General features: G+C 46.2%; 1 protein-coding gene across 3 annotated transcripts in view; it reads right to left on the reverse strand.

Annotated features, from left to right (window-relative positions):
• Positions 1-7,277: 7,277 nt before the first annotated feature.
• LOC309364321 (laminin subunit beta-1-like) overlaps positions 7,278-17,881 on the reverse strand; it is a 71,631-nt gene continuing 61,027 nt past the window's right edge. For all 3 annotated transcript variants that reach the window (XM_081901296.1, XM_081901294.1, XM_081901295.1), the window contains exons 27-35: positions 17,239-17,423; positions 16,902-17,143; positions 15,747-15,950; positions 14,496-14,640; positions 13,301-13,508; positions 12,434-12,575; positions 11,633-11,809; positions 10,111-10,258; positions 7,278-9,011 (exon numbers count right to left, since the gene is read on the reverse strand). In XM_081901296.1, coding sequence (XP_081757422.1) covers positions 8,878-9,011; positions 10,111-10,258; positions 11,633-11,809; positions 12,434-12,575; positions 13,301-13,508; positions 14,496-14,640; positions 15,747-15,950; positions 16,902-17,143; positions 17,239-17,423 — 1,585 coding nt within the window. In that variant the 3' untranslated portion in view covers positions 7,278-8,877. The remainder of the gene's footprint in view (positions 9,012-10,110; positions 10,259-11,632; positions 11,810-12,433; positions 12,576-13,300; positions 13,509-14,495; positions 14,641-15,746; positions 15,951-16,901; positions 17,144-17,238; positions 17,424-17,881) is intronic.

The following is a 17,881-nucleotide window of genomic DNA, read 5'->3' on the forward strand; positions in this document are numbered from 1 at the left end:
AGCGCGGGGCGGATTCCGCCGGGATCTGGTGCTGCTGCTGCGTAAAGCCAGCAGCCAGATACATACGCACATCCAGAAAGGGTGGTCTTTTCTCTCTCTTAAAAATAAAAATAAATGAGGTGACCGATGTTTATTTAGGAGGTGAGGGTGTGTGTGTGTGTGTGCATTTTTAGCTGAGGCTCAGTGCCAGGTCTTGAAGCAAATTAAACAAAACTAGAGCCTTAACATGCATGGATTTATTTGTTTACAATCCTGTCCTCTCTATATAGCAAACCTCACTTTGCATGGATTTATTTGTTTACAATCCTGTCCTCTCTATATAGCAAACCTCACTTTGCTTGGAAAACGCTCTCAAATGTGGCAAATCTTTCGGGTATTTGGCTTTATCTTTATATTGCACAACATAATTATATATGTCTATATTATAAAGCCAAATATCCATAGATTAGTCCCATTTCAGTGCATTTTTCAATTGGCAGCTTACGATATATTTCAGAAGATCTGCTGAGCTTTGAGAAGGGATCCGGCAAAACTGTTTTATTATCCACATAACAACAGTCTTTGCTGATACCATACATCTAAAGCACGTCCCCGCATGGAATCCTGGGAACTGTAGTTTGTTAAAGGCGTTGTGAATTGTAGCTCTGTGTGGGGTGAACTATTAGGATTTATGTGTGAGTGCTTTTATTGTATGGTGTATACACAGTCATGGTGGCATTTCTCATTTACATAACTGTTTATACAATTGTTGCTTCAGCCCAGATATTCAGGATGGGCTAGTCCATAGCCTTATTTTATTCACACAAAACTGCCTATTATGAACCTTTTAAAAAGTGACACACAAAAATAGCTTCTCTTCTTTAAGGCTATGCACATGGCACAGAGTTGGGCTATTTGTAGCTGAATCCTAAAGTCTCTGCTCTGTCACATTGATTCTTTTGGTTTTTCTTTTTGAAGGTTTATACTCCACCTTCCAATCAAAATATTCTTGAAGGCAGCTTCAGTTGTCACCAGTTGCCACTGCCCAACCCCAATCAGCTGCCGCCTGAGGCATCTGATTCACTCTTTCTAATGTTAGGGCCCATTAGTGGAGTGGGGAGACATTTGGCCCGAGTCTCAAGCTCAAAGGGGGCCTCAAATTTAGACACTGGTTAAGTTTTTTGACATTTAGTCTGTTTCACACCATGCTTTTATGCACATCGGATCAGAATGTGATGCAAACCCTCAACTGGGAGCTGCATATTTAAGCAAATAAGAGACGTGAGTTAGTGAAATGCTTTTTAAAAAAAAAGACAGCTACAGCTTCTTTCATATTAAAAAGTTACAATTTTCATAAAGCAGGTAAAGAATGATCACCATTCAGCTATGAGACAAAAGTGCCATACTTAAGGTCAAATGTGACATTGCCTGAAAGCTAGATTCGCCCACAATAATTAGTACATTTCCACAGGAAAAGACTAGGAAAGCATTTGTAAAATAAAAAAATAGTTAAATTATGTCCACTCTTTTTGATGTTTTTCTTTCTATTTTTGTCATCACCACCATCATTATATTATTATTATTATTATTAGCCTGATATCTTTTTAATCTCTGAGGAAACTTGCTCACATAAACACGTACAACAGAGCAGATCTTGGTTCTTCTGTGACTGATGGATGGAGTCTGGATCCCTAGTCTCAGGCCAACAAGTCTTCGGAACAGAGTGTTATTTTCTTGCAGGGAGGGAGAAGTAATTGCAATGACAGTGGGAGTCATTTCTTAAAACAGTCATGAGGAAAAAATTTGCCTGCTCTCAGGAGATAGTCAGCAAGAGACATGATGATAGCCTCAACATCAGGCTACAAGCATCATCTGGCTTTCAAGAGCTGGAAAATACGGCATTCCTGTTTGTTTTGAGATGTTGGTCTTTGTGTGAGTCTAACTTGCCATTGTTTTGAGACTTAACGTAAAAGTGAGGCTATCTTTAGGAACGATCACTAGAAAGTGATAGTGCAGCTGCATTGAGATTTGTTCTTGGGAAATATTTCCACTGTAAACAATATGGTTTGTGTGAGTGAGTGCACACATTAATAACAACGTTCATGGAGGAATTAAATAGACTTTCACCTGTGGAGGTATTTTCAAATAGGAATAGATTTTATCACTTTGGCATGATGACATGCAGAAATTATTCAGTTGCAGCTTTCCACAGCATAAAGATACAGTGAATAGAAAGCTTTACTTGTTGACTTTCTGTCTATCACATGGCTGTTAAGCACATAGGAAACCTAACCTCAAATAAGTAAGTCCCACCAAACTGCTTCTTAGGATCTCATCTGGGATTTTTGCAATCAGGTTAGGCCTAATTTCATAATTACCTAAATCTGCCTTTCGATTTAAAATCAGGACTCCTAATTTGAATAGCTGTGTGTATTTATTTCATTGCTCTGCCTTTTTTTTCAAGGAGGGTATGTCTGGAATTCTACATGTGTTGTCAATCACAGGCCACATCATTTGAATGCAGGTAATCGATCCAAAATTGTATGTTTCCTGTTTAGGAAAGTCTGGGAGGAATGCTTGGAAAGGAGCAGATTCAAGGTTTAGTGAACAATGGTTAGACTCACAGCATCACAATAAAACAGTAATATTAAACAGCAAATACAGGAAAAACATTATCAACCTTTCAGGCAAAAAGTCTGCAGGAATAATAAAAAAGGAAGATTTCATTAAACAGGAGGGGGGGTGGGAAACCAGAGCTTCATAAGGTAAGGGGAGGTGGCATTGTAGGCAAACTGGTAGCAGATGGAGGACAGGTGAGAGAAAGGATTTCTTCCTACAACACAAAAGTAACATGCAGAATTCACTGCAGTAAGATGTGGTGTTGGCCTCTGGCTTGGAACATTTGTATAGGAAGGCATTGTCTTAATACAATTAGATGTTGGAAGTGCCAAACTGAGGCATATGGTGTGGGCTTGTCCAGTGAGACGTTCCTTGTGGTCTGAAGCTGACACATCAATTTTGCAGTGGCGAAATCCTTGGTATTTGGAGATGTTTATGTGCTTTTAGACTATATACCTGCAGTAAGGAGATGAAAGGATGGACAACACAAGTGGATTTCTCAAGCTCTTACAGTGGCTAAGATACTTTGTTCTTGGGAGGGCAAATACATATCGTATATTGCACAAAGGTCAGAGGAACTCATTACTCTGGCTACATTCAAACGTATTTTACATGGGCATCAATTTGGACATCTGGAGAGCTTATATTAATTTATATGCTTAATTTCAGATTCACATAGTGATGTGATCTGTTGGTTGTCTATCGTTATTTGTATTTTAGTATTTATCATTATTATTGGTTTTTCCCCTCTTCTCTTTTTGTTTTTTAACAGGATGAATGTGCAGAAAAAGTGCAATATTCCCAGCAGCGTAGAAACCCAACTGCAATTGTGCTTGAACCTTACAGCAGAAGGATGGTGATTTCTTATTAGCATGAGCCACCCATCTGGAAGCAGCCCTGATCTGCTAATATTCGGGTGCTACTGCAAAAGATCTATTGTCACACTAACGATGCTCAGAATCATATAAGAACAGTACGGCTGGATAATTCAGACATCTTCCAATCCAGGCTAGCAAGAGGCAATATGTCCCTTTAACAACACATTCCAGCCAGGCAAAAGCACTCCAGGAGAACATGGAGCAGGGACAGGGAGAGGGGTCATGATCCTGAGGGCCAGATAAAAAGGTCTGGAGAGCCTCATTAGGCCCCTTGGCCTGAGGTTCCCCTACCACTGATGTAACTCAATGTTGTCTATAGTGATTGGCAGTGGTTCTCCAGGGTTCCCACGTTACCTTGATATGCAAATGACCCAAACAGAGGTCATTAGTATGCAAAGCATGTGTGCTGTCATCACTGAGTTCTCCATCCCCTTCTGACCTTGATGGTTATTTCTCTTTCCTTTAATAGGAGCTCCTCCTCCTCCCATAAATGTAGAGTTGTACATTGTCTCTTTAAAACTCAGGAGTCGTCTTCAGGTCAGGAGCTGACAACCATATATATCTCCTCCAAAACTCTGGACATATTCACGATCACTTACCAACTGAGAATCAAAGGTGATTAAAAGGGTGGATTCCCTTCACCTCTTTTCTGATGCAGTAAAAGGTAAAGGTAAAGGAACCCTGGACGGTTAAGTCCAGTCAAAGGCAACTATGCGGTTGAGGCGCTCATCTCGCTTTCAGGCCGAGGGAGCCGGCGTTTGTCCACAGACAGGTTTCCAGGGCATGTGTCCAGCATGACTAAACCGCTTCTGCCGCAATGGGACAGAAACCAGAGCGCACAGAAACGCCGTTTACCTTCCTGCCACAGTGGTACCTATTTATCTATTTGCACTGCTGTGCTTTCAAACTGCTAGGTTGGCCGTTGCGTGGATTCGAACCACCGACCTTCCGATTGGCAAGCCCAAGAAGCTTCCCTCTTTTCTGATGCATGCTTACAGGAATAGGGTTTCGCAAAAAACAACAACAACCCAACCCCACTCTGCATTACCTGTACAAAAAGAGTATGCTGTTTATTTATTTGAAATGTTTTATTTATTCAAATGGTTTTTAGAACATTTTTAAAGCTGGGTGAATCAATATGCCTAGTACGTGGCAATCCGCTTCTGGGTTCCACTTTCAGAAGACTGAAAGCTTGGGGCAGAGAAGAAGTCTGTTCGGGTCGCTTTGGACTCTATAGCAACTGGAGCAAAGCTCTCTCCTACCCCCAGCGTTTAGGGTTCTGAAACCCAGAAGTGAACTGCCACATTAGGGCATTTCATTTTAGGAAGGTGAAACTTAATGTTTTTTTGCAAATTTCTTCAGTGAGGGGGATCTTAAAAATATGTTTTTGAGTGTGAGGAAATCTGCTATTATTGCTGTGATCGGACAACACTTAGCTTGGTAAGTCTACATTTGATTATGAAGCATATGAACTGTTTCGGAAAACCAAGTAAGTTTTAATTTTCCTACTGAAAATGTCAAGTAATGCTTAATAATAATAATAATAATAATGCAAGTACTTGACAATCATTGGTGATTTCAATGTAATTTTACACACATTTTGCTTACCAAAACTAAATCATATCAATTTAACCAAAATACCTTCTGAATTCCCAGGTTGTGTTAAAACATTTTGGCACCCCTCATTTTGGGAATTTGAAAGCTGAAAATTCAACATGCTCTTCTGCCACATTCTGTCTCTCTTGAGAGAGCCCTGTAGTTCCTTCGAAGCTGTGTGGATATTTCTTGATCATTCTAAACGGGCAGTGTTTTTGCATTCAGTGTTTGCAATGTTTTATCTCCAACATTTGCCAAGACTCGGGGATCGCTAGGCCCAACATTAAGTCATTGCCACTGCATGGCACACTACCGCTTTCAAAGTTATTGGAAGAAGAGTAAAATCAGAGAGAGAGAGAGAGAGATGGACGGGCAACATCTTGTTTTCGAGGTTTGGATTTGCCAGCGTCACATCGGTGCCTCTCTCACTGTGGTGGGTGAATGAAGGCTCCCATTCCTGCGAGGACTGAGCATGCTCCAGCTTTTCTCCTGTGCAGAGTGGGCTGGTCCTGTAGCTGGGCTGGAATGTGCCTTTCCTGGCTTGTTCTCTCTTCCATGCAGAGAGAGCCCAACGCACAGCACACTGACCTGAATTATCCCACACCGACCTGAATTATCCCGTGCTGCTACCCCACTCACCACGAGAACTTTATTCACAGCTCCTTGCAAGAGATCCCATCAAACCATCGTGCAAACCATCTGCGGGGGGGGGGGGGAGGAAGTTAAGAGGAAAACCCTTCTCAGTTGCAGGACAGGGAGACAGGATCAAGCAGCTCAGATGCCAATTGCACGGATGCTACAGGAAGCCAGAGATCCCCACCCAGTTCAAAAGGCTGCACTCATAGAACGCGGACTGCGGCGGATCAAATGTCCAAGCAGTCCAGGGTGGCCAAAAATGCTCCTGTTTTTAAGTGCTGACTCACATTTTAAACATTTCCAGATGGGTAGGATGGGCAAAAACAACGACGAGTTGTCGTAGCAAAAAACCGACGAGTCGTCTTGCGGCACCTTACGGTTTATTATGGCATCAGCTTTCATGGGGCCACAGCCATCAGATGCACAAAGTGAATCTTGAATTGGCAAACGTATATTCACTACTGTATGTCCCCGTTCCGCATCCCATGGGACTACAGGCGATGCATCAAGCTGAAGTGTGGATTGTGGCTTAGGAAAGTTTTTGCCACAATAAATGTGCTAGTCTTTAAAGTGTCACAAGATGCATTGCCATTTTAAGAGGTCAATTCCCAGGCATCACAGAGCCATAGGACATGATAAATTCATTTGTGTGTGTGGCCCTGGGCACAAATCCCACATTTGCAAACCAGCCAACATGTGATGTTGGACGAGTCAGTAACTCTGCATAATCCTTGCTGGCCTTTGTGCAAGGGGAAAGATGTTAAAGCATCACGTTGGCAAACTGCTTCTCCCTTTGGGTGTAATTATATGTGGGAGATAGCTGGTTCTCATCTGAAAAAACAGGAATTCATTTTTTTGCTGTCTTATCAAATTGCATATTATGGAAAGTAATAGTGTTGAGGAGAAGTTGATAAAAGCAGTGTTTTCCCAGTGTCCTTACGGTATAGAGAGCATATCTGGATGTTTGCCCGGTTCACGCAGCAGTGCTTTGACAAAAAAACAGCGTGTTCCTAATAAAATTTAGGAAGCTGTGCACAGATGGACGCCTGAGTGTGTCATTACCCATCATGGCCTTGCCAACAGTTGACAACTCAGCTGTGTCAATGACAAAGGAATGTGGAGGTTGTCATGCCCATTTCTTCTTAACTTCCCAGCTCTAGAGCCTGGAAGGAACTGTCAGAAGAGAACATACTGTATGTGACACATTGTTTTCCTCTTTCTGCTAGCAGCCAGGCACAAGGAAATAACTCCCTACACCATCACCACATGCCATCACCAGGGACCTCATCTGGCTTCCACTATTCATCCACCCTTAAATCCCTGGCTCTGATCAGTGGCTGGGAGAAGTTTGATGTTGAGTCTCATACCGGTTTGTGGACAGAATCCACACACGCCGCTATGGAAGGAATAGGAGCTCCTTTTGGGGCTAGGTGGAAACAGGGGCTCCCAAATGCCCTTTGTTAGGACCAAAAGGTATAGCAATAGTTGTCTTTTGTTACTGCTGTTCTGAGGACATGATACCACCGCCTTCATCAGTCACAGAGATGCAAACACACACCAGAAAACCAGGAGGGTCAAGGGGTTTATTACTAAAATGAAGGATTAGCTAAACCTCTCTTAAGAGATGCTGGTCAGGAGGGAATGTCTGTGGTTGGGCATCACTGTCTTCCCCTGATACGCAACACTTCCCCATATACCTTCTGGATCAATAAGATGGGAGGAGCAGGTCAGGAAGAAAGAGTCAAGGTCAACCCCACCATCTTGTGAGGAGTCTCACACAACTTATTTGAGGTATAATGAAAAGACGGCAAATTGTTAATTTATTATATTTTTACTGCCAGGCTGGGGGAAAAGATGTGCTTGTGGGATTTTTATTTTATTTTAATTCTCAGTTGCCCAAATAAAATGGTGCTTCTTGGGCGCGACGCACCTTCACTTGCTCAAAAGAGTTGACTAATAGCAGTTGACAGACACCTTCTATGGATCTGTGTCATCTTAGAAAACAAACAAACAACTATTGAAAGCTATTTGTGCAATCATTGGTATCCTGAGGCAATTCACATAGGGGAAAGGAAGTGGGAAGAAGGAACCTCCCAATCTTGAGTGGAATAGGAGGGAACTCCCGGAGGAAGTGCTGAACATCATACCGCTTTTGACTAGAACCATTTTTCGGTGGGAGGGGAAGCGCTCTGTGTGACATCATCCATTTCACAAGAAAGGGGGGCAGCTTCTGGGCGTCAAGTCCAGGACTAAATATATTTCTTTGCTGAGGTTAAAGAAGCCTCAGGAGGCAACTGAAAGCCACGGGCAATTTTCCGCTACCCTTGATAAAACAGCTAGAACTCTGCATCCCTTGTCTATGCCTGAGGCTGCAGGCCGAAGCAGCTGGGTGCTTTGTTTCCACGGCAACAGCAAAAGAGCCCAAGGGCAACGAGAAGTCGCCCAGAGGGGAACTCATCCATTCATTGAGCTGGTGTGGACATATTGGGGCAGATAATCTGCAGGAATAAGGCTTTCTATTCCCCCCGCCACCGTTCTGGGACAGCCTGTGGACCAAACAGATGCCGTCAGGGCAAGACTTAAGGACAGAAATCTAGGGAGAATAAGAAAGATGGGCTTATCATAATGAATCCGAAGTGGAATCACAAAGTTAGAAGGAACCTCAAAATGGTAACCGTTACGATTCAGGTAACACCCGTTGCCCTCTAAAGAGAGTGGCCCTGTAAGACAATTACAAAATATAGGAAGCTGCCTTATATTGAACGAGACCGTCGGGCCCATCTGGCACAATAATGTCGACATGGACTGGCAGTGGCTTGCCAGGATTTCAGACGCGTCTTCCCATCCCTACCTGGAGAATGCTGGAGATTGTGAACCCGGGACTTTCTGCATGCATTACGGCCCTTCCCCATTAATCCCGGAGTCTTAACTTACCTAACGGCACCACCGCAACGTAACTGCGTGTCTATGAGATGCTGGCACTGAAATCGCCCTGATATGCCTGGTCCCAGGCGGGCCTAACTGGTACAATCAGGTGGAGATTAAATGAACAGGGTTACACGAAGGCCCCCAAATCTACAGCTAGGGTCTCAGAGAGAGGAGACGGCCAGAGACATGTATGGGAGGTCCCCATTGCGGCAGAGTCCGGAGCTGGCAGGAATCAGGGCCCCTAGCACGTAGCATAGGCCGTGGCTTTGTCCCGGATGTACTGCAGGAGTTCGGTCACTTGTCCCTCCAGATTCTGCAGCACGGTTGCTTTCTCCTTCATTTGTTTCTCGTTGGCCTCGAAGCGCCCTTCTAGCTCTGAAAAGAAGAGGCAGGCGTTTTTTCGAAGACAGAGCAAGGCCCTGGTGACAACTGTTTTTCATATTCACCCAGTGCTTTTCCAGCTGCACTGGCTCCCGGTGGAGTACAGGGTCAGATTTAAGGTGCTGGTTTTGACCTTTAAAGCCCTTCATGGCCTAGGACCCTCGTACCTACAAGACCGCCTCTCCCGGTATGTCCCACGGAGAGCCTCAAGGTCCATAAATAGCAACACCCTAGTGGTCCCGGACCCTAAGGAAGTTAGATTGGCTTCAACCAGAGCCAGGGCCTTTTCAACACTGGCTCCGGCCTGGTGGAACGCTCATGAGACCAGGGCCCTGCAGGATCTGATTTCTGGCCCACATAGGACCAGTCCAGATAGTTGGCCTTGGTGAAGATTTGATGTTTTCATCCCCAAAAAGTTTTTGATTTGAGTTTCTACTGAAACGAGGCTGCATTTTAATGTTGTACTTTAATCTTGTTTTTAAGTTGTATTTTAATCAATTGTTTTTATACCTGGTGTTAGCCGCCCTGAGCCTGGTCTTGGCTGGAGAGGGTCGGGTATAAATAAAATTTATTATTATTATTATTATTATTATTATTATTATTATTATTATTATTATTGGAGAGTTTGGTGTCTGCTAGTTTTTCAAAGGGGTTTCCAGAGGGTTAGAGGGTGCTTGCAGGCTTTTCCAATGGTGTTTCTAATACATGCGATTTCACTTGAAGGCTCAGAATGTAACCCCCGCCTAAATGGGGAGTTGCCTGCCTTGTCTTCCTTTGATGCCAAACCTGTGCCCAATGCACTCAGTTGTAACTTCCTGAAAACCTCCAGACACCCTGCTATACAGGCCCCACCTCCCCAAAAACACGCACATCACCTGCTGAAGCATCACACCATCCCTTGCCCAGCTCAGAATGCCTGTGGCTGGACTGGAGCGCTGCTTCTCCTCTCCCTTATTTTGCATACCAAAATAGGACACAGGCTGTGTTTATATAGAAGTGTCAATAAGGGGGGGGGTGCCTTTAGACTAAACATTTCCAACACCTTTTTTTTTCAGGTTGGGATCCTGCCCAACCACACCTGTGGTGTCCCTACCTTCCAGCTTTCTCTTGCTGCCCGTGGCCTTGTCCAAGAGATTCTGGGCTTCCTCCCTGAGGTTTTTCAGCCTGAGCATTGCATCTTGAGGCTGCTTGTCCACTTCTTCCTGCAACTTCTGGTATCTCTTCATCACTTTCTCCACCTCCTGGGGACACAGAGATTGAAGCTCACCACTACAGCAAAGGCTTGGAGGGACGCCAATGAGGTGCTAACTCTCTAGCCAATTATTTGGCTGGATGCCTCTAGTTCACATGAGATTCACTTCAGTTTGGTTCAGTAAGCTATGCCAGCCCAGGACCCGCTTTCAGTTTAAAGCATGCATTTGCGGATCCATTCCTTAATAGTTTTTTTTTACTACCATATATTTGTACTGTAGTAGAGCTGCAGTTGAAGACTCACCTTAGATCAGGCCATGGCACAACCCACCTATTGAAGGCCAATGTTTGGTTTAACGTTGTTTGCTTTGGTTATCTCCTGCTTGGACTACCATGATGCGTTCTACGTGGGGCTGCCTCTGAAAGTGACTCGGAAACGACAACTAATCCAGAATGTGGCTGCCAAACTGGTGACTGGGAGCAGCTGCCAGGACCATATAACACCAGTCATAAACGTCTCTATTGAGATCTCTATTGGCTCCCAGTACATTTCTGAGCACAATTCAAAATGTTGGTGCTGAGCTTATAACCTTAAATGGCTTCAGCCCTATATACCCCCATCATTCAGCCTGGAAACTGAGGTCCAGCTCCGAGGCCCTTCTGGCGGTTCCCTGATTGTAAGAAGTGAGGTTACAGGGAACCAGGCATAGGGCCTTCTTTGTACAGTCAAATCTCAGGTTACAGAGGCTTCAGGTTGTGTTTTTTCGGGTTACGCACCCGCCGAAACCCGGAAGTACCGGAACAGGTTACTTCCGGGTTTCGGCAGTCGTGCATGCGCAGAAGCGCTAAATTGCGCTTTGCGCATGCACAGAAGCGCCGAATCACAACCTGCGCAGGCGCACTGCTACGGGTTGCGAACGCTGTGGGTTGTGAACGTGCATCCCGCACGGATCACGTTTGCAACCCGAGCGTCCACTGTATTTGTGTCCACCCTGTGGAACATCCTCTTGTCAGACATTAAGGAAATAAGCAACTATTTGACTTTTAGAAGACATCTGAAGGCAGCCCTGTATAGGGAAGTTTCTAATATTTGATGTTGAACTGTGGTTTTATAAATTGTTGGAAGCCACTCAGAGTGGCTGCAGCAACCCAGTCAGATGGGTAGCATAATAAATTACTTTATTATTGTTATTGTTATTATTAAATTGAATTCGGGTTTCTAATTTGGGGGAGAGGTTGCTTGAAAAAAGTGGTTATGAGGGAAGAGTTGTCATGGAAGGAATTAATGCCGATGGCAGGCAGGAAAAATGCCAATCTGAGCCATGGAGAGTGTTGGCATTTATGTCCATGGCTAGAGACATGTGGGCAAGTTGACACAGTAGCAGTTGGCGGCAGTGGTGATCAGAGGGAAGAGGGACGCTCACATTTTCCAGCCTCCCCGCAGCAGTGGTGGCGCGCTCCGCTTTTCCCTTGGCCTCCTGGGCGAGTTTCTGATTGTTCTGGGACTTGTTTTGCAATGCGCTCACGTTCTGCGCCAGACCTTTGAGGCGGCTCTCCAGTTTCGACTCTGTGTCGACCAGTTTCTCGAGCTTGCGTCCAGCCTGAGAGAAAGAAAAACCGCAAGGCACAGTCAAAACGCTGATTGATGAGAAAAAGAGGAAAGCCTACCTGGGCAGAACTTTTCACTTCAAGAAGCATCAGTGGCAGCAGGTGGGACTGTGAAAGTGGGACTGCATTGCTCTCCTGTTTTCCCAGCATCCGTGTGTTGCAGCTGGTTACAGGGGGAGGAGCAAGACAGGGTGTGGGGCTTGGCACAGAGTTTGGAGCCTCGGATTGGCTCTGCTGCTGTGCCCGCATCATTACCAGTTCCCTGCTGCCTTGGGAGACCTGAGAGCAAGGCAGCCCCACACCTAGTTCCCAGCCCATCACTTCGTAGCATCATGAAGGAAGGGACAATCGCAGGGCACATTTGCACCATCAGTTTTAATACAGCAAGGAAGTTGTTGCAAACCGACTTTTGTTTTGGCATTGTGTCTGCTCTTTGACTGGCCTGGCATGTCTCTGCCATGGTGGCCACAGTGTGGCATTGCATTGGTTGAAATAAACCATGGTTTAACGTGGATGAGCAGCGTGCTGCTGCTGCTGCTCTGGAACTGGCCACTGAAAGAGTAGAGGAAAGGTTTAAAGAAGCTTTTCTGGCCACCAGGTAGTTCAATTCATCTCACCTGTCTGACGCGGCCAGTCACAGCCTGGATGGCTTCCTTGGTTTTGTTCATAGCTTGCTCTGCTGCCTCCAGTTTGACCTTTGTTCCATTGAGTGCCGCGCGTGTTTCTGCGATGGTTTCTTGCACACCCTCCGCTCGCCCTCTGGGCATAAAGCATAACAGAGAGATGGAGCACTGAAAAGACTAGCAATCTTACTGCAACACAGGTTTTTGTGGCTTAAGGACAAAAGCATTGTATATGCTTCTTCGTCAAACGTAGACTTACCAAGCTAAGTGTTGTCCAATCACACAAAAAATAGCAGATTCGAATTCCTCACACCCAACCCCAACCCCCATATTTTAAAGACCCCCTCAAGGAATAAATTTGCAAAAAGCAAGCTTCATCCTCCTAAAATGGCACACCCTAATAAGCCAAGCTACTATTAATATTAATACTATTTATTTATTAGATTCATTAGTCACTCATTACCCAAAGTTTTCCAAGCAATTTGCAATTTAAGCAATTTAAAAACATAAAGATAAATACATAATACTGCTGACAAATTCAAACCCAAACACCTATTGTTTTGGGTATTGCTCACAAGTCATGCCAAAACACATTCACATGCACTCCAGAGGAGCTGGCCACAATTCTTGGGGCTTGTTTTAGCTTTTCCAGGATACAGTTTATAATAACCCTGATAAAAACTGGCCCCATTGCCCAGCCAGTTTTTACCAGTAATGACCAGAAGCTGGTGATTATTGCTATGCTATCAGGACTTGAACAAATTATGACATTGTAAAATATGCAATTAGATCAACATAAAAAAGCTCAATTAGCAAAAATAAAATCTGGGGGTCCCTCCCCCCATCGACATAGAGACTCACTTAGCTAGTTCCGCTTTTGCCAAGAGTTCCCTGGTACGGTTCAGGCTGTGCACCGTGTCGTTCAGGATAATGTCCACCCCGTCCAGCTGACTGATTCTATCCCGGATGTCCTTAATCAGGTTGCTGATCTGATCAGGGCTGCTGGGTAGGGAGATGTTGAGGACCTGCTGAGCCACAAGCTCAATGCTCTCAGGATCAGCACCTTCTTCTATGGAGACAAGAACAGGCCTGGAACTATCCATCCTTGTTTCCCATCCAGCCATGTAGGTCTTGGCACAGGGCCGTCTTTACCCCGGGTGCAAGGGGTGCCGTGCACCCGGGCGCCAGATTCTGGGGGGTGCCAAATGTATAACTACTGTATACCGGCCCCTCTCAATCAGCAGCAGTAAAAAACAATGGTATGAAAGTCCCCCCCCCCGGTTGCTCTGTTACTTGTAGCGTCAAATACAGTGGTACCTCACGTTACATGCGCTTCAGGTTACATTTGCTTCAGGTTACAGACTCTGCTAACCCAGAAATAGTGCTTCAGGTTAAGAACTTTGCTTCAGGATGAGAACAGAAATCGTGCTCCGGCAGCACAGCAGCAGCGGGAGGCCCCATTAGCTAAAGTGGTGCTTCAGGTTAAGAATAGTTTCAGGTTAAGAACGGACCTCCAGAACGAATTAAGTCCTTAACTTGAGGAACCACTGTACTCTCAACGAGTCAGGAAACAAGCATTTTTTTTCTGTTGCGTCGTCGTTACAGGTGAGCAATTTCCCCACTCCCCCCAAAAAAGCTTAACAACTTTTAGTTCGCATCCTCCTAAAAACAGGTCAACAACTTTGGCTTCCCCCCTTGGGGGCGGCTAAACTAAATTTGGGGGCGCTGGGCGGATCTTTGCACCCTGGCGGCCCATATGCTAAAGACGGCCCTGCCTTGGCACACACACACAGCCCTAAATCTAGATGTCCAAATACCAACATTGTCACAGCACAACTTAGTGCAAATATGCTTGCCTATATAACCTGTACATTCCCCCACTGCCGCCCGCCCTGTCTGCGAGCTGTTTTAAAAATGTTTTTAATATTGTGTTTTAATCATTGCAAGCTGCCCTGGGACGTCAGGGCAAAGGGCAGATGATTAACAACATCACCGCATCCATCCCTTTGCATGTCACATTGGACTGGTGTTCAGAGCAAGCCTAATGTTCTGCTACCTGCTAGGAAGTCCTTTATCCTCTGGATAAATTCCCGCAGCTTGGCCGTCGACTTCTCCACACGGTTCCGGGCCCCCTGTGCACGGTCCAGAGTGTCCTGAGCATGGCTCCTGGCATTCTGCGCCAAGTCCTGAATTTCTTGCACCTAAGAGTGAACACTGCAGCTTAGTATCCCATAGCAAACAGCCAGGCAATGAGCTGTGTCAGCTGTGGGGAGTGGAGCAGAGCGGAAAAGGGGAAAGGGAAGAGGTTTGGAGAGGATGTGTGCCCAACAGGGCTGTCTTAAGTATATCCAGCGCTGTGGTGCAGAGAAACCTCCGGCGCCCCCCCCCCATTTCCGAGAGTTAACAACCTTTTTACGATGCTGCGGGCAGCTTTGTGGGGCTGGAGGAGGCGGGCAGCGGCTGGAGGGCAGCTCCTCTGGTGGGGAAGAGGCGGAGCCTCCGGGCATGGCACTGCTTCAGTGAGGCGGGCGAGGGCAGCGAGCTGATGCCAGGAGGCGGTGAGTCCAGCCTCAGCTTCTTCCCTGGCACCCTCCAGAACTTGGCGCCCTGGCGTCCCATGCCACTTGCCTCTATGGGCAAGATGCCCCTGTGTGCCATGACGTTAAAGAAAATCCCCTACTTGCATTATACAGGCAGATTTCAGGGAGGGAAAGGGGGGAAAGCAAAACACTTTTGACTTTTCCCACCCTTTGGAAACTTCACCATTCTGCTAGCCAGCTCAGGTGTGCAGCTGGGAGTCAGCCCCAAACCCTTTAAAGTACCGTATTTCTCGCTCTATAAGACGCACCAGACCACAAGACGCACCTAGTTTTTGGAGGAGGAAAACAAGAAAACAATTATTCTGAATCTCAGTAGCCAGAACAGCAAGAGGGATCTCTGCGCAGTGAAAGCAGCAATCCTTCTTGCTGTTCTGGCTTCTGGGATAGCTGCGCAGCCTGCATTCGCTCCATAAGACGCACACAAATTTCCCCTTGCTTTTTAGGAGGGAAAAAGTGAGTCTTATAGAGCAAAAAATATGGTACTATGTAGCTGAGCAGGAGAAGATCCTAGGAGGGTGGGAAAGAACAAAAAGGCCTCGCTTTTTCTTTCACCCTCCTGAAACTTTCCATCCTAAAGAGAAGCACAAGGTTTCTGTCCCAAGCTGACAGGAGCCCAACCCTTGAATAAATCTGCAGTGAAGTCTTTGCCTCCATGTGAATGGCATTTCTTCTTAACCTGTTTACATACACTTCTGCTGTCACTGTACCTTGCTAGCAATGGTGCCCAGGTGCCTTGCGCTGCTCTCCAGCTGGCTGGAGATGTTCTGAGCTGTAGAGAGGGCCTTCATGGACACAGGCAGTGCTCCAGTGCAGCCGGGGCCTCCGCAGTGCCGCTGACCCAAGCTGTCCCGGCAAGAAGCCCCTCCGCACGGGGTCTGCTCACAGCCCTCTTCTCCAGAAGCACCGCAGATCTAGAGCAAGAGGAGTCCAAGATCAGTACAGGGAAACAGGAGTCTGGTGAAAGCCCCATCCCTTGCATAGAAAAATGGAACGGGAGAAAGGAGGGCCAGAACTGGGGGCAGGAGAAAGTGAGGTTCACATCTCCCCCCATTTCCACATTTCCATGTTAGCCTGCAAATATTTTTCAAACAATCCCCCATAAAGATTCACCAGCAAATTTTGATGCAAATTTACCCGTATATACAGCATTTTGTATTCTGTTCCCCTGCCCAATGCAGTAAGCCCCAGAGCAACTTATAAATTATTATTATTATTATTATCATTATTACTGCCCCACCCATCTGGCTGGGTTTCCCCCGCCACTCTGGGCTGCTCCCAACAGAGAAGTAATAATAATAATAAAGCGATAAAACATCAAACATTATAAACATAACATTATGCAAGTGTTATGTTCCAGGGATCGTGCCTAAAGCCAAAATTGCATAAAGTCAAAATACACTGGGTTCAAGCGCAGGCGAGATGGCCAAAATCATTTTTCCTAGAACCCTGCCTCACTTTCCATTTTATTTTTATTTCCTGCCAGTGAAATGCACACTAGTTAAATGAGTGTAAGTTGGGGGCTTACTGTATGCACATCTTTACAAAGTGCCGCTCCCTAATATAGTGTGTTTTTGTATGTTTCCCCCCACTAATAACATGCACATTTTATCCTAGGACATGCATCTTTGTACACATGACTTGGCTGGAGAATTATGAGAAGGACGAATTCCAAACAATGGCTCCCATCCTACCACCACCACCCAACCCGGTTTGCATAGTGTTTCTGAAAGCCCTTCGATCCAGACTGAGCCAAATTTCCACCCCATCCCTATCACCCAGGCCACAGCTCTCCTCTCTAACGAACACCTCTCTGCTCCCCTCCGTTCTCTTGCCCCGCACCCTCGCCCTGAATAATAACTCGCCTTCTGGTTGATCCTGCTCAGACTGAGGCTGCTGGCCTTTTTCTGGAGGTCGCGCAAAGACTTCCGCTGAGCAGCTGCCGTCTTGCGGAAAGCATCTCCCCTGCGTCTCAGGAGCTCAACGGTGGCCTGATGCGTGAGCTTGGACTGACCCACCGGGCTCTGAGGGCCGTGGACGGAGCTGTTTGCTTGCTGCTGGGCCAGCTGTGACTCCTGGAAGAATCCCAGGATGCTTTGGAAAGACTCTGCCAGCACAAAAGAGGTTGCATTTCAGGGGTGGCTACCGTGACCCGTGCCTAGATCCTTCTTCTGCCCGTATACTGCCCCCCACATTTCTTACTGTTGAAGCTGGCGTTAGTCATCCTCTGCAGCTGGCTGTTGAGGTAGCTGACGGTGCGGTTGAGCTCCCCCAGCTCTTGGCTCAGCGCATTCAGACGCCTCTTTTGCCCGCCAGCTTCCTTCTCGGTGCCGTCCAGGTGTGAGTCTGTAGCCTGAAGCTGTTGCCAGAGCTCATCTGTGTCTGCCCTAGCGGTGGGAAGGAATACAGCAGGTATGTCCAACTCAGCTGCGGCACTTGTTGGGCAAAGCGCTATCTCGTAGGCCTACCTACAGAGAGGTTAGGCTGGCCTCAGCTAGAGCCAGGGCTTTTTCGGCTGTGGCTCCGATCTGGTGGAACGCTCTGTCACAAGAGACTAGGGCCCTGCGGGACTTGGCATCTTTCCGCAGGGCCTGCAAGACAGAGCTGTTTCACCAGGCCTTTGGTCAGGGCACAGCCTGACCCCCTCCCTTTGGTAATCCTCACAGAACTCTAGCCTAATGGTTGCCATCAATTTGAGTTGAACTAATTTTATAATGAAATGATTTTAGAATGTTGTATCATTTTATTGTTGTTAGCCGCCCTGAGCCCGGCTTCAGCTGGGGAAGGCGGGATATAATTTTTTTTTATTATTATTATTACCTTGCAGGGTTGTCGGGAGTGGGAA

Source organism: Podarcis melisellensis (genome assembly GCF_964234715.1).
Source record: "Podarcis melisellensis genome assembly, chromosome: 2".
Taxonomy (NCBI): domain Eukaryota; kingdom Metazoa; phylum Chordata; class Lepidosauria; order Squamata; family Lacertidae; genus Podarcis; species Podarcis melisellensis.